The 16,132-nt window shown below is 47.7% G+C and overlaps 1 protein-coding gene across 2 annotated transcripts in view; it reads right to left on the reverse strand.

Annotated features, from left to right (window-relative positions):
* The window catches only part of PITHD1 (PITH domain containing 1), a 49,082-nt gene extending 39,151 nt beyond the window's left edge, over positions 1–9,931 (reverse strand). The window contains exon 1 of one of the 2 annotated variants that reach the window (XM_077482071.1): positions 9,691–9,931. In XM_077482071.1, coding sequence (XP_077338197.1) covers positions 9,691–9,882 — 192 coding nt within the window. In that variant the 5' untranslated portion in view covers positions 9,883–9,931. The remainder of the gene's footprint in view (positions 1–9,690) is intronic. The other variant, XM_077482070.1, reaches the window with a different exon arrangement.
* Between the last annotated feature and the right edge of the window lie 6,201 nt (positions 9,932–16,132).

A 16,132-nucleotide genomic window follows, 5' to 3' on the forward strand; every position in this document is an offset into this window, starting at 1 on the left:
CTTGTATAACAATGTAAATTTGCTGTCCCGTCAAAATAACTACACCCGTAAGTGAAAATGTCCAAATTGGGCCCAAAGTGTCAATATTTTGGCCACCATTATTTTCCAGCACTGCCTTAACCCTCTTGGGCATGGAGTTCACCAGAGCTTCACAGGTTGCCACTGGATTACTCTTCCACTCCTTCATGACATCACAGAGTCGGTGGATGTTAGAGACCTTGCGCTCCTCCACCTTCTGTTTAAAGATGCCCAATAGCCTTTACCCTCAGCTTCTTTAGCAAGGCAGTGGTCGTCTTGGAGGTGTGTTTGGGGTCGTTATGTTGGAGTACTGCCCTACAGCCAAGTCTCTGAAGGGAGGGATCATGCCCTGCTTCAGTATGTCACAGTACATGTTGGCATTCATAGTTCCCTCAATGAATTGTAGCTCCCCAGTGCCGGCAGCACTCATGCAAACCCCGACCATGACACTCCCACCACCATACTTGACTGTAGGTAAGACACTTGTTTTTGTACTCCTCACTTGGTTGCCACCACACATGCTTGACACCATCTGAACTCAATAAGTTTATCTTGGTCTCCTCAGACAACAGTAATCCATGTCCTTAGTCTGCTTGTCTTCAGCAAACGGTTTGATTCCTTTTGGGATGACAGCCATGCAGACCAATTTGATGCAACGTGCAGCATATGGTCTGAGCACCGTCAAGCTGATCCCCCCCACCCCTTCAACCTTTGCAGCAATTCTGGCAGCACTCATATGTCTGTTTCCCAAAGACAACCTCTGGATATGACGCTGAGCACATGCACTCAACTTCTTGACTATGGCAAGACCTGTTCTGAGCGGAACCTGTCCTGTTCAACTGCTTTATGGTCTTGGCCACCATGCTGCAGCTCAGTTTCAGTGTCTTGGCAATCTTTTTTTATAGCCTAGGGGCCAGCTTTACATAGAGCAACAATTCTTTAATTCAGATCCTCAGAGCTCTTTGCCATGAGGTGCCATGTTGAACTTCCAGTGACCAGTATGATAGAGTAAGAGCAATAACACCAAATTTAACACACCTGCTCCCCATTCACACCTAAGACCCTGTAACACTAACTAGTCACATGAAAATGGGGGGGGGGCAAAATGGTAATTGTTCCCAATTTGGACATTTTCACTTAGGGGTGTACTGACTTTTGTTGCCAGCGGTTTAGACATTAATAGCTGTGTGTTAAGTTATTTTGAGGGGACAGCAAATTGACACTGTTTTACAAGCTGTACACTCACTACTTTACATTGTAGCAAAGTGTCATTTCTTCAGTATTGTCACATGAAAAGATTTACCGTATATACTCGAGTATAAGCCGAGATTTTCAGCCTCTTTTTTGAGGCTGAAAGTGCCCCCCTCGGCTTATACTCGAGTCATCGCTGTCTGCCTGCTCGATCAGCGTATCGAGCAGACAGACAGCGGCCATTCTAACATTCAAACGCCGCGCCTCCGCCTCCGCCTCCGCCTTCGCCTGTGATAGGCGGAACACTGAATTTCCCAGCAGCCTGTGTTCCGCCTATCACGGACATCGTCTCATCCTCGTACTACGGACGAGGATGAGACGATGCCCGTGATAGGCGGAACACAGGCTGCTGGGAAATTGAGTGTTCCGCCTATCACGGACATCCGATAGGCGGAACAGCAGTCAGTGGGAAATTGAGTGTTCCGCCTATCACCGACGGAGGCGCGGCTTTTGAATCCTAGAATGGCTGCCGACGAAGAGCTGAAGGACGGAGGCTCGGCTCGGGACGGGCCGGGCCGGGCCGGGCCGGGACGGGACGCAGGCTGGACGGGACGCAGGCTGGACGGGACGCAGGCTGGACGGACACAGGCAGGCTGCACGGACACACACACACACACACACACACACACACACACACGGATGCATGGACACACACACACACACACACACGGATGCATGGACACACACACAGGGATGGATGGACCCACAGGGATGGACGGACACACAGGGATGGACAGGCATGTCTCACCCTCGGCTTATACACGAGTCAATAATTTTTTCCAGTTTTTTGGGGGTAAATTGGGGGCCTCGGCTTATATTCGGGTCGGCCTATACTCGAGTATATACGGTAATAAAATATTTACAAAAATGTGAGGGGTGTACTCACTTTTGTGACATACCGTATGTACAATAGAGTACCACTGGAACATAACCTGAAGGGATAAACAAACTTTAAGCATCAATTCTGACAATATTTCTAGAGAGCAAACCCAGGCCAGCCTGTTAAACCTTTGATCCCAATGAAAGATGGTGCTAAACAAGAATGGTATGAGGGCCCTTTAAAGCGGGAGTCCACCGGGACTCCACGTTTTTTTTTTTTTTTTTTTAAAAGCCAGCAGCTACAAATACTGCAGCCGCTGACTTTTAAAATAGTGACACTTACCTGTCCAGCGCGCCCACGATGTCGGCACCCGAAGCCGATCTGTAGATCGTTTCTCGGGTCCTGCCGCCGCCATCTTGGGTATGGGAATCAGGAAATGGAGCCTTTCGGCTTCATTTCCCGGTTCCCTACTGTGCATGCGCGAATCGCGCTGCGCAATAAGGACGCTCCCCGCTGCCTCTGGGATCTGTGTGTTTCCCAGCAGGCAGCGGGGCACTTGCGGGAAGGGGGCGGGCACTTGCGGAAAGGGGCGTAAGTTACGCCCCTTTCTGCAGAGAGCTATCCCGGAAGTGGGTGCAGTTACCTGAATTATCCAGGTAACTGCACCCCCTCCCCCCTGAAAGGTGCCGATTGTGGCACCGGAGGGGGGGAGGGTTCCGATGAGCGGAAGGTCCACTTTAGGGTGGACCTCCGCTTTAAGTAGCAATGACAGAATGTCCCCATTGCAGATCTGATGGTCTTCACCAGCAGTCAGAGCTTGTTAATTATATTCAATAAGGTGTAGTAACAGAGTGGTAGTATATCTTGTGATGACTGTAGCTAAAGATGCTTATGTACAAGTGTTCAAATAAAGGTGCAGTGAAGTGTACCCAAGGTAAAGCTGTCTGTGCACAGCATTCCAGTGAAACAACAAAGGAAAGGTTTGCAAAGATGGGCAGTGGCCCTCTCACCAACGACCAGGCCAATTTGATGCTTTTCAGCTAGCGAATCTGGGATGGACACCCTGATTGCGGATCTGCTTGTGATGATCACCCGTTACAAAGCATAGGTTGCAGCACTGTAGGAGGTGGTGCTGATCAGATGTCAGAAGCGCAGCAGGCAACGCTGGACCCCTTCTCAGTCAGGATGGAAATCTGTGGACCACGTAGTATGCCATGACCTTACTCTCCCTGCACGGAAAGATCCTTCAAAAAGGAGGCCCAGGAGGAAGAAAGCATGGGGTGGGTCTCTGGCTACTTTTATAGCTTTCCCCAGCAATCTCCCTGGTGGTAGCAAAGATCCCTGGAATATGTAGTCCGGGTGTATAGTCGTGCAGGGGGAACAGCCATCTGATGAAATAATCCCTTTGGTTGGGCTCACAAATATGATGGGAGTCTAGTAACGCTGAGCACTCGGGGGATAATATGCTATACAGATAAGCAGGGAAAAGAAAAGCTGTTCGTTGCAATGGTAGTCCATATTGCTACACAAAATGTTATATATACATACATACACACACACACACACACACACACACATATATATATATATATATATATACACACACCCCCCACTTTTTAAACAAGAGAATGCAGGGATCAGGAGTGCGCTACGCTCAGAATGCAGGGATTGGGGTGGGGGGGTGATGTAAATGGTGGTAGAGGACACTGCAATGGGGGTGGCTCTGCCCATAGAAGTGTCCACTGCCCCCTTCACACACACACACACACACACACACACACACACAGTAATGCCCCCCCTCCTCCTCCCATTGCAGTGTTCCATAGCATCCTACCTGTGCACTGATGACAGCAGCGAAGGGAGGAGGGGGAGGGAGACAGGAGGACCGAAGGCTCAGCAGAGGAGGCTGAGGGCAGAGAGACCAGCAGCAGGAGGTAGGGTCGGTGGCGCAGACCTGTTCCCAGTCTACTTGTCATCTACCCACGGTCGACAGGTAGCTTGCGATCGATGGGTTGCAGACCCTGGCCTAAGAGCTCATGTACACCGCAGCTCAAACAAGTGGCTCCTACAGGCTTTTTAGCTCTCATTTTTTCTGCCTGGAAACTCCCTTCCAGGTTAGCAAATGCGTCCATACACACTATGGCTTTTTCAGGCATATACCCATACAGGCAGAAAAAACCCACAAAACTTGTGTTTTGGGGAAAAGCTAGTGCCCCAAAGAGCTAAAAAAGCTTGAAAACATTTGTTCCAGCGGTTAAGAAAATACTATCTATGAGGGCTTGTGGGGAAAAAAAAAACACTTATGCTCAAAAAAGCTCACAAGGAGCTTGAAGAAGCTTAATAAAAATGTGTACAAGGAGCACAAAAAAAGTACAAGCTTTTTCAAGCTGAAATAAAAGTTCAAATGCCTGTAAAAACAGCTTTTTTTGAGTTGCAGTGTGCATGAGCCCTATGTATCCATGTACACTATAGGGGTTTACAAGAGTTTAACACGCTTGGGGAAAAAAACAAAAAAACAAGGCTTAGCCTTAATTCCACATGGGCAGATTCCACTTGTTTAGCAGATTGCTCTACTGATCCCAGCTAAGCAGCCAACTGACAGGTCTGTCTGTGTCTACTCTGCTTTACAGAGCGGACACAGTCTCGCTCTCCTCTATGGGGAAATCGGATGGAAACGGACAGGCGATCCAATCAAATGGATGGAAAATAAGACCTCCATCCATCTGTTTTTTTTGTGGGCATGATTAAATGGCGGCAGGTGTCAGTGGACAGGTCACCGCTGACATCCGCCGCGCCATAGAGTAGGATGGACGGTCCGATCAGGTCTGTCCTGAAAAACTGACAGGCGGACCTGATTGGACAGCCCGTTTGAAAGGGGCACAAGGAGCATTTTTTGCAGCAGCTTTCCTCCTGCCAGGAGAAAAAGAGTTTAGAAGAGCCCCAGCATGCAGGAGACCTTATCAGTCCTGGTAATGAGTCCTAGCTGTAGTGCCTGTATTCAGATCCCCCTCCCTTTTGATTTTGCCATTGTTTCGTATGCGTTCCACCCGAGTCCAAATTCAAACCCCACCATCCAAGTGGACATAGAGTTTGATTATATTTATTCCAAGCAAAGTGAGGCCGTGCTCGAAGTGTGGCGAGCAAAGCGAGCCCGCAAGGGGCCCTCTGTTGGAACGCGTATGGTGGCGTTGCGCATGCACACTCCAGCGGGTAGCAAAATGTGATGGGTAGCCGAATGTGACATGACACTGGCAACACACGTTTGCTCCTAAAGCCTCATGCACACGAGAAGCAGTTAAACGCGCGTTCAGATGCAGTTGGACAGTTTTTTCAACTGCACCTGAACTCATTCAATGTTATCCTATGTGTCCATGCACACAGTCTCGTTTTTTTCCGTTTATATGCAGTTGCGTTTAATCTCGTTTTTCCAGAAGCAAAAAAATGCGTTCAGAAACAAAAATTTCTGCGTTTCAGACGCAAAACGCGGCAAAACGCGGTAAAACGCGGCAAAACGCCGCTACCGCGTTTAGCCGCGTTTGCGTTTATATGCGTTTTTAAAGGTGACCTTTTTTTTTACATTAAAAATCTCAAAAATGATTGCAAATGATGAAAAACCATTAGAAAAATATTTTAAACAATTGCAATTGCAAGTGGACAATCCACAACTTGTGGCAAGTGACGTGGCAAGTGGACAATCCACAACTTGTGGCAAGTGACATGGCAGGTGGCAAGTGATGTGGCAAGTGGACAATCCACAACTTGTGGCAAGTGACGTGGCAGGTGAAGTGGCAAGTGACGTGGAAAGTGGACAATAGACAACTTGTGGCAGGTGACGTGGCAAGTGACCTGGCAGGTGATGCGGCAAGTGACTTGGCAGGTGACGTGGCAAGTGGAAAATCAACAACATGTGGCAGGTGACTGGCATGTGACGTGGCAAGTGGACAATAGACAACTTGTGGCAGGTGACGTGGCAAGTGACCTGGCAGGTGACGCGGCAAGTGACTTGGCAGGTGACGTGGCAAGTGGAAAATCAACAACTTGTGGCAGGTGACTGGCATGTGACGTGGCAAGTGGACAATCCATAACTTGTGGCAGGTGACGTGGCAAGTGACGTGGCAAGTGACATGGCAAGTGGACAATCCACTTGTGGCAGGTGATGTGGCAAGTGATGTGGCAAGTGGACAATCCACTTGTGGCAGGTGACGTGGCAGGGGACGTGGCAAGGGACGTGGCAAGTGGACAATCCACAACTTGTGGCAGGTGATGTGGCTGGTGACGTGGCAAGTGGACAATCCACATCTTGTGGCAGGTGACGTGGCAGGTGACGTGGAAAGTGGTGTGGCAAGTGGACAATCCACAACTTGTGGCAGGTGATGTGGCTGGTGACGTGGTAAGTGGACAATCCACAACTTGTGGCAGATGGCATGGCAGGTGACGTGGAAAGTGGACAATCCACATCTTGTGGCAAGTGACGTGGCAGGTGATGTGGCAAGTGACGTGGCAAGTGGACAATCCACAACTTGTGGCAGGTGATGTGGCAAGTGATGTGGCAGGTGATGTGACAAGTGGACAATCCACATCTTGTGGCAAGTGACGTGGCAGCTGACGTGGCAAGTGACGTGGCAGGTGACGTGGCAAGTGACATGGCAAGTGGACAATCCACATCTCGTGGCAAGTGACGTGGCAGGTGATGTGGCAAGTGACGTGGCAAGTGGACAATCCACAACTTGTGGCAGGTGATGTGGCAAGTGACGTGGCAAGTGGACAATCCAAAACTTGTGGCAGGTGACGTGGCAAGTGACGTGGCAGGTGACGTGGCAGGTGACGTGGCAGGTGACGTGGCAAGTGGAAAATCCACAGCTTGTGGCAAGTGACGTGGCAAGTGGACAATCCACAACTTGTGGCAGGTGACGTGGCAGGTGACGTGGCAAGTGAACAATCCACAGCTTGTGGCAGGTGACGTGGCAAGTGACGTGGCAGGTGAAGTGGCAAGTGACGCGGCAAGTAGACAATCCACAACTTGTGGCAAGTGACGTGGCAGGTGATGTGGCAAGTCACGTGGCAAGTGGACAATCCACAACTTGTGGCAGGTGATGTGGCTGGTGACGTGTCAAGTGGACAATCCACAGCTTGTAGCAGGTGGCATGGCAGATGACGTGGAAAGTGGACAATCCACATCTCGTGGCAAGTGACGTGGCAGCTGACGTGGCAAGTGACGTGGCAAGTGGACAATCCAAAACTTGTGGCAGGTGACGTGGCAGGTGACGTGGCAGGTGACGTGGCAAGTGACGTGGCAGGTGACGTGGCAAGTGATGTGGCAAGTGGACAATCCACAGCTTGTGGCAAGTGACGTGGCAAGTGGACAATCCACAACTTGTGGCAGGTAACGTGGCAGGTGACGTGGCAAGTGAACAATCCACAACTTGTGGCAGGTGACGTGGCAAGTGACGTGGCAGGTGATGTGGCAAGTGACGCGGCAAGTAGACAATCCACAACTTGTGGCAGGTGACGTGGCAAGTGAACAATCCACAACTTGTGGCAGGTGACGTGGCAAGTGACGTGGCAGGTGATGTGGCAAGTAACGCGGCAAGTAGACAATCCACAACTTGTGGCAGGTGATGTGGCTGGTGACGTGGCAAGTGGACAATCCACAGCTTGTGGCAGGTGGCATGGCAGATGACGTGGAAAGTGGACAATCCACATCTCGTGGCAAGTGACGTGGCAGGTGATGTGGCAAATGACGTGGCAAGTGGACAATCCACAATTTGTGGCAGGTGACGTGGCAGGTGATGTGGCAAGTGGACAATCCACAACTTGTGGCAGGTGATGTGGCAAGTGATGTGGCAGGTGATGTGACAAGTGGACAATCCACATCTTGTGGCAAGTGACGTGGCAGCTGACGTGGCAAGTGACGTGGCAGGTGACGTGGCAAGTGACGTGGCAAGTGACATGGCAAGTGGACAATCCACATCTCGTGGCAAGTGACGTGGCAGGTGATGTGGCAAGTGACGTGGCAAGTGGACAATCCACAACTTGTGGCAGGTGACGTGGCAGGTGATGTGGCAAGTGACGTGGCAGCTGACGTGGCAAGTGGACAATCCAAAACTTGTGGCAGGTGACGTGGCAAGTGACGTGGCAGGTGACGTGGCAAGTGATGTGGCAAGTGGACAATCCACAGCTTGTGGCAAGTGACGTGGCAAGTGGACAATCCACAACTTGTGGCAGGTGACGTGGCAAGTGAACAATCCACAACTTGTGGCAGGTGACGTGGCAAGTGACGTGGCAGGTGAAGTGGCAAGTGACGCGGCAAGTAGACAATCCACAACTTGTGGCAGGTGATGTGGCAAGTGACGTGGCAGGTGATGTGGCAAGTCACGTGGCAAGTGGACAATCCACAACTTGTGGCAGGTGATGTGGCTGGTGACGTGTCAAGTGGACAATCCACAGCTTGTGGCAGGTGGCATGGCAGATGACGTGGAAAGTGGACAATCCACATCTCGTGGCAAGTGACGTGGCAGCTGACGTGGCAAGTGACGTGGCAAGTGGACAATCCAAAACTTGTGGCAGGTGACGTGGCAAGTGATGTGGCAGGTGACGTGGCAAGTGGACAATCCACAGCTTGTGGCAAGTGACGTGGCAAGTGGACAATCCACAACTTGTGGCAGGTGACGTGGCAGGTGACGTGGCAAGTGAACAATCCACAACTTGTGGCAGGTGACGTGGCAAGTGACGTGGCAGGTGATGTGGCAAGTGACGCGGCAAGTAGACAATCCACAACTTGTGGCAGGTGATGTGGCTGGTGACATGGCAAGTGGACAATCCACAGCTTGTGGCAGGTGGCATGGCAGATGACGTGGAAAGTGGACAATCCACATCTCGTGGCAAGTGACGTGGCAGGTGATGTGGCAAGTGACGTGGCAAGTGGACAATCCACAATTTGTGGCAGGTGACGTGGCAGGTGATGTGGCAAGTGGACAATCCCCAACTTGTGGCAAGTGACGTGGCAAGTGGACAATCCACAACTTGTGGCAGGTGCCGTGGCAAGTGACACGGCAAATGCAAGTGTACAACTGCTCTCTATGCTGCTGCTGCTCACTCTGATCAAAATAGCAGAAATAGTTAAAAAAAATGCTTTGAGAGCTTGGGGAGGGTCTACATGATGTTATCTTTATAAACGCGTCTAAACGCAAACGCGTCTAAACGCGACATGCAAACGTGGCAAAACGCGCGTTTCTAAACGCGCGTTTCAGCTTTTTTTTAACAGAGGTTTCATCTGCGTCTCGTGTGCATGAGGCCTAAGACAACCATACTGTATCAGGACAATGGAACCCTCCCATCTCCTATTTTTTAGGACATTCTGTAGTCCTCAATGTGATGGATAGATGCAGACAGCACAGGAAGTTATCAGCTCGCAGGAACAAAAGTAGTTTTTTCTTGTTTTGCATTCAGAGATAAAGAAAACAATTTGAATGGTATTTTAAAACGTTTGCTTTGTGGGCCAGACATGCTAAACAATAACTATCAGGCCTTTGTAATACAAGCTTCCCTTCTAACTTCTAATAAACAAACAGCCATAAGAAGAGGCAGATGGGTGACATTACCCGGCTCCGGTCCCCCCGCTCCTCCCAGGCTCTGAACACTGTCTTGCCGCTTCCCTCCTCACTCTCATTCAGACACTGTAATTTTTCCAGGTCAATCTTCTGATAAAGTCCATACTCCAAACCACGTTCCGGGCCGTCAGATCGCTCAGCACTGCAAGAGCAGCCCCCGCCATGACTGTGCCCGTGTGACATATCCAGCACTCTGTTAGCTGCGACGCCGCCATCTTAGTACGCCTAATACATAATAGAACTAACCACGACGCCGCCATCTTGGTACGCCTAATACTAGAACTAACCAACGCGCCGCCATCTTGGTACGCCTAATGCATAGAACTATCCACGACGTAGCCATGCTGCTACTCGCAGGAAGCGATGTAGAACCTGGTCACAATGTGAACAGTTAGCCAGTAGGTGGCGGAGGCACGCGTTTCCAGGTTAGTACAATTGACCAGTTGAGCTTTCAGGTGTACTATCTATGGTGCGGGAGGACTGATTGGACACTATTAAAGGGGTTGTATACCCACATTTTTAACTTTTACCTACAGGAAAGCCTATAATAAGGCTTACCTGTAGGTAAAAAAAATATCTCCTAAACCTGTACGGTTTAGGAGATATTCCCCTCGGTATGCGCCGCTGACTGCAGCGGCGCATGCGCACAAGGGGTTTCTCGCCGTCAAAATCCGGCAGCGGCCGGACTGAAATCTCCCGCGCGCATGCGCGGGAGTGACGATATCGCGGCTCCGGCCACTCACAGCGCCGGAGCCGCGATACCCGGAAGAAACGCAGAGGGAGCATGTCAGCTCCCTCGGCGTGGATCGGGCCAGATGTCGGGGCCTCGTTCTAAGGTAAGTATTTCATAATGAGCTAGTATGCGGTGCATACTAGCTCATTATGCCTTTTGCTTTGCAGGTTTAAAAAAAAAAAAATGTGCGGGTTTACTACCGCTTTAACCACTTCAATACTGGGCAACTGCCCAGACCAATTTTCAGCTTTCAGCACTGTCGCACTTTGAATGACAATTGCGCGGTCATGCTACACTGTACCCAAATTAAATTTTTATCATTTTGTTCCCACAAATATAGCTTTCTTTTGGTGGTATTTGATCACCTCTGGAATTTTTATTTTCTGCTAAACAAATAAAAAAAAAAGCCAGAAAATTTTGAAAAAAAATCTTTTTTTTGTTTCTGTTACAAAACTTTGTAAATAAGTGCGTTTTCTCCTTCATCGATGAGCACTGATCGCTACCGATGAGGTGGCACTGATGGGCACTAATATGTGTCACTAATATGCAGCACTGATGTTTGCACATAGATGGCACTGAAAGGCGGCACAGATGGTCACTGATGGATGCCAATCAGTGCCAAACAATAATGCCTGCCAATCAGTGATGCCTGATTGGCATCCCTGGTGGCCATGGGTGTCATACCTGGTGGTCCAGTGTGGGTATCCTCAGGTGTGCTGTGCTGATAATCAGCACAGACCGCCCCATTTCAATGGGCAGGGGCGCTTTAGGAGCGGTGTATTCATGCTCCTAAAGCCCTGCAAAGAAGCTGCTTGCAGGACTTTTTTTTTTTGACGTTCTGCCAGTGCAGCGCCCCAGTGTTAAACACTCAGGCTTTCACACGGAGATTGCAGATGAGGCTTTTTTTTTTTGCAATAAAGCGCCCGAACAACGCCTCCAGTGTGAAAGGGGTCTTAGTGCCTTACCTGCATTAACCGCTCCAATCCCTGAAGGATTTGCCCCCTTAATGACCAGGCCATTTTTTGCGATATGGCACTGCATCGATTTAACTGACAATTGTGCAGTAGTGAACATTATACCCAAACAAAATTGATGTCCATTTTTCCCACACATAAAGCTTTCTTTTGGTGGTATTTGATCACCTCTGCGTTTTTGTTTTTTTGCACCATAAACAAAAAAGAGCGATAATTTTGAAAAAAAATATATATATATTTTTTGCTACAATAGATATCCAAAAACAATATAAAAAAAAAAACATCTTCCTCAGTTTTGGCCAATATGTATTCTTCTACATATTTTTGGTAAAAAATTTGCAATAAGTGTATATTGATTGGTTTGCGCAAAAGTTCTACAAATAAGGGGCTAGACTTATGGCATTTTTATTATAATTTTTTTATTTAACTAGTAATGGTGGTGTTTCTAACGGTGGGAACAGTGTATTGACAGGGAGTAGAGAGATCGCTGCTCCTGATCACTAGGAACAGCAGATCTCTCTCTACTTCCCTGACAGAATGGGGATCTGTCTGTTTACATTGACAGATTCCCATTCTGACTCTCTGAGGAGCAATTGCGGGTCCCCAGCAGACATCACAGCCATCAGCCACGCACATCGGCTCCAGTGTTGCGCCCCCTATAGCTCTTAAAGCAGCCAACGTGCACCTACGGCGATTTGAGCAGCCATGTCAACCTGCCTCAGGATGATGAAGGCTGATCGCTAAGCGTTTAAATTAGTCCCTGAACCTGTGTAATTAATATGTGTTTTATTTTAAAGGGATGAGGTGACAACCCTAGATGGCTTCATGTCCGACTTCAATGAATGGGTTTTGACTTTGATCCGACCATACCAGGTCCTTTGAGTCTTATGAATCTTGAGCAGAAACTCCATAGCAAAATAAAAATAAATAAAATGGCATGAGGTCCCCCCCCCCCAAAATCCGTACCAGACTCTTATCTGACCATGCAGCCCGGCAGGTCAGGAAAGGGGTGGGTGGGGGGGGGGGGACAACAAGCTCTTCCTCACAACTTTGGATGGTGGTTGTGTGGCTCTATGGGCAGGGGGCTTATCATAATCTTGAAGCCCCCTTTAAGAAGTGGACCCCCCCGTGTGAATAAGTATGGGGTTTTTGACAAGTGCTTTATTAAAAATTAAGAATGTCCCCTGTCATAGCTCCAACGTGAGTTCTTCCTCTGGTCTTGTCCCCCGCCAACTCGGTCCTCCTCCGACACTGGCTCCACTCATGTCATTTCCACTGTCTGCCATTTCTTATATAACCATGGGGCATGGCCGCCCCATGACGTCACTATGAGACATTCTGCCCCTTGTGTTGATGGCTGGTCAAGGCAAATTTAAGATTGAAATTGTTTTGTTTAAGGATATCCAGAAAAGAGAGTTCCTTATTTCTGCATCCTGTCCAGATGATGAAAACGGCATCTATAAACTTGTGCCAGACAAGTACCTTGTTCAGGCTATCGTGCAGGTCATCACAAGAAAACAGGTTGTGCTCCCACCCTCCATGTACAGGTTTGGATACGACGGGGCACAATGAGTCCCCATCGCAACACCCTGGACCTAGAGGTAGTGGAAGCGCCCAAACATAAAAATCTTGTTGGTCAAAATGCAATAAATTCAAAATATGCATTTTTTTTTTTTTTTGGCCAATTTGTTGGTGGGCAGATTAAAAAACACAAATCGCAGAAGAAACACTACATGCTTTTTTGCAGCTTCTCCATTGAAGTCTAGTGAATCAAAAAAGCCCCGTTTGGCATTTAAAAAAGGTCCCTGAACCTTTCCAAAAACACAGTGGCTGAAAAAAGCATAGATGTGAACGTGCCCCATAGGAAACCATGTTAAATGAACTGTATTGCATTTCTCCAAAAAGCATCTGTTTTCTCTTTGTTACAAACATGGCGGCAGTACCCTACTTTTAGAATTTTCTAAATATCTCATCACCCTGATCTTCTGTTTACATAATTACCTTTATAGAAGTCAGCACTATTTCCTTTACTTAAAGTGGTGTTGCACAGAAAAAAATAAAAATTTATCAAAATTCCTAAAAAAAAAAAAAATTTGGATTTTTTTTTAACTCACCTCTAAATGCCTGTTGCTAGGGGGTCCCTCATAGTCTGCCTCCTTTAGTGCCTGGGCTCTTGCTGTCACTTCTTCTCAGCACAGGAAGGGCTCAGCTCTGCCCCCTCGCTCCTGTCAGTCACCTGGGACACGTGACAGGTCCCAGATGACTGCACGGCCAATCACGGCGCCACTCGCGCATGCGCAGTGGGTGCCCGGCTGTGGCTTCACAGTGCCCACAGTTAGAATGCCGGCTGGGGGCTTCGTTCCCCCGCATCACTGGACCCTGGGACAGGTAAGTTTCAGATTATTAAAAGTCAGCAGCTGGAGTATTTGTAGCTGCTGACTTATTTTTTTTATTTTTATTTTAAGGGGAACTCATCTTTAATGTTGCTGCTGAATAAACTGTATCCACTTGCCAACCGCACATGGTAGCTTTAGGCTGCATTCACACCTGAGCATCTTCAGCTCATAAAATGCTCGTAAAACACATGAAAAATGCCCAACAAGCAAAATCCCATTCATATCAATGGCATCTGTTCACATCTGAGCATTGTGTCACCTGAAGCAAAACACCTGAAAAACGCCCTAGGCTCAAAAAAGAACATGAGATTCTTTGAGGCAGTTTACAGGCGTTTTTCTGCCTTAGACATTGGTGACCTAAACAAAATCGCTGTAAAAACGCACAAATTTGAAATGCTCAGGTGTTAATGCAACCTTACTTTTCTAGTACGGCTGGCTGAGCCGAATCACATAAATATACACGAGTCTGTTCTTCCGCGTAGGAACTTGTGGTGAGATTATTCACAGCACAAGCCGATCAGCAAGGGGAAAGACCTGGTTCACACCCATGCAGTTTGCTGTTTGCATATTCCAGGTGCATTTTGCGTTTTTCAATACACATTTTTGATCCATTGAATTCTATGGAACAAAAAAACAGGAAAAAGTCCCTGGCCCTTTCCATAAAATGCACAGAGACGTTAACATGACCCGTAGGAAGCCATGTTAAATGGACTGTAGTGTGTTTCTGCAAAACTGAAAATGCACTAAAAATTGCATAGGTGTGAACCAGGCCAAAGACAGAACAGAGAGCTGCCTATGTAAACAAGACAGGGCTCTGTCCTGTCAGCAGGGATGTGCTGTATTTTTTTCCCCTGCAAAGCAGGGAATAAAAACCAGCACAACCCTTAAGTAAAATCACCACAGTACACACAAAAACATTGGTTAAGCACACATTTAACCCTTTGATCACCATAGATGTTTAACCCCTTCCCTGCCAGTGTCATTAGTGCATTAACAGTGAATATTTTTAGCACTGATCACTGGAATAGTGTCACTGGTTCCCACAAAGCATCTTAAGTGTCAATCTGCCCCAATATGAATGAATGAATGAATGAATGAATGACTTATATAGCGCTACCTATACGAACTGAATCGCCTCAGGGCGCTTTTTCTTGCCACCGGTGTCCATCTGCAGCTATTTATGCGGTCCTTTAACCTGTAGAGTCCCGACACACTTACAACATTGACATACACATACACATATTATGGCCAATTCTTTTTTGGACAGGGTCTAATTAACCTACCAGCATGTCTTTGGAGTGTGGGAGGAAACCGGAGTACCCGGAGGAAACCCACGCAGGCACAGGGAGAACATGCAAACTCCAGGCAGATAGTGTTGTGGTCAGGATTTGAACCAGCAACCCTATTGCTGCTAGGTGAAAGTGCTAACCACTACACCACTGTGCTGCCCCTTGTTGTTACAATTTGCTGATCGCTGCCATAACTAGTATAAATAAAATAAAAATTATATATATATATATATATATATATATATATATCGATATATATATATATATATATATATACATACACACACACACACACACACACACACACACGTGCTTGAGCTTTGGGGTGCACACCCTAATGCAATAGGCTGGGCACACCTGTGTCTTCAAAAATTGCATGAGGCCTACCCCCAGACACCTGGGATCCTCTTGTCCCCATAAGCTAATTATTTTCTTTAATAAGATTTTCACCTGTTGGGAAAATGTAACCCGTTGAGTGGCGCAGATTTTTCCTGCTGGCTCACTATCTTGTATTTGCCGTTTGTTTCCTTTCGATAAAATCTTTTGAAAAAAATAAATAAAAGAAGATAATGTAACTTTTATTAGAGAGTTTTTTTTTTTTTTTTACTGGAAACTAGTATATATGAGGATTATATTAGAGGGGATGTACACCAACTGCTACTGTAAAGAGGTACAAAAAAGAAAAAGAAAAAAAGGAAGGCTGCCATAGAGAATCAGCAGGTAGAGGTTTCCTGTTAGGACTGCAGAGATTTCACTGAAAAATTGTGGCATGGGGAGTCCCTTGATTTGTATTTTACGCCTGTTTCTGCTCCCTCATTACTAGACACCACACTGGTTGTGAAATTTGGTGCATGAAGATGCAGGATGCTTGTATAAATGATCAGATAGGGAGATACTGGCTATTTCAATGTTGGGGTGACAGGGTGCTTATACCACAGACCCATCAATATAGTATGGCTCTCTGCACAGTGCACACTCTCCACATACTCCTGACTTCTAAACTCTGTAAGCTGTGCTGTGCATTAAATACTTCTCGCTACC

Source organism: Lithobates pipiens, unplaced genomic scaffold, assembly GCF_037356315.1.
Source record: "Lithobates pipiens isolate NorthernLeopardFrog02 unplaced genomic scaffold, aLitPip1_a1.2 Scaffold_16, whole genome shotgun sequence".
NCBI lineage: Eukaryota > Metazoa > Chordata > Amphibia > Anura > Ranidae > Lithobates > Lithobates pipiens.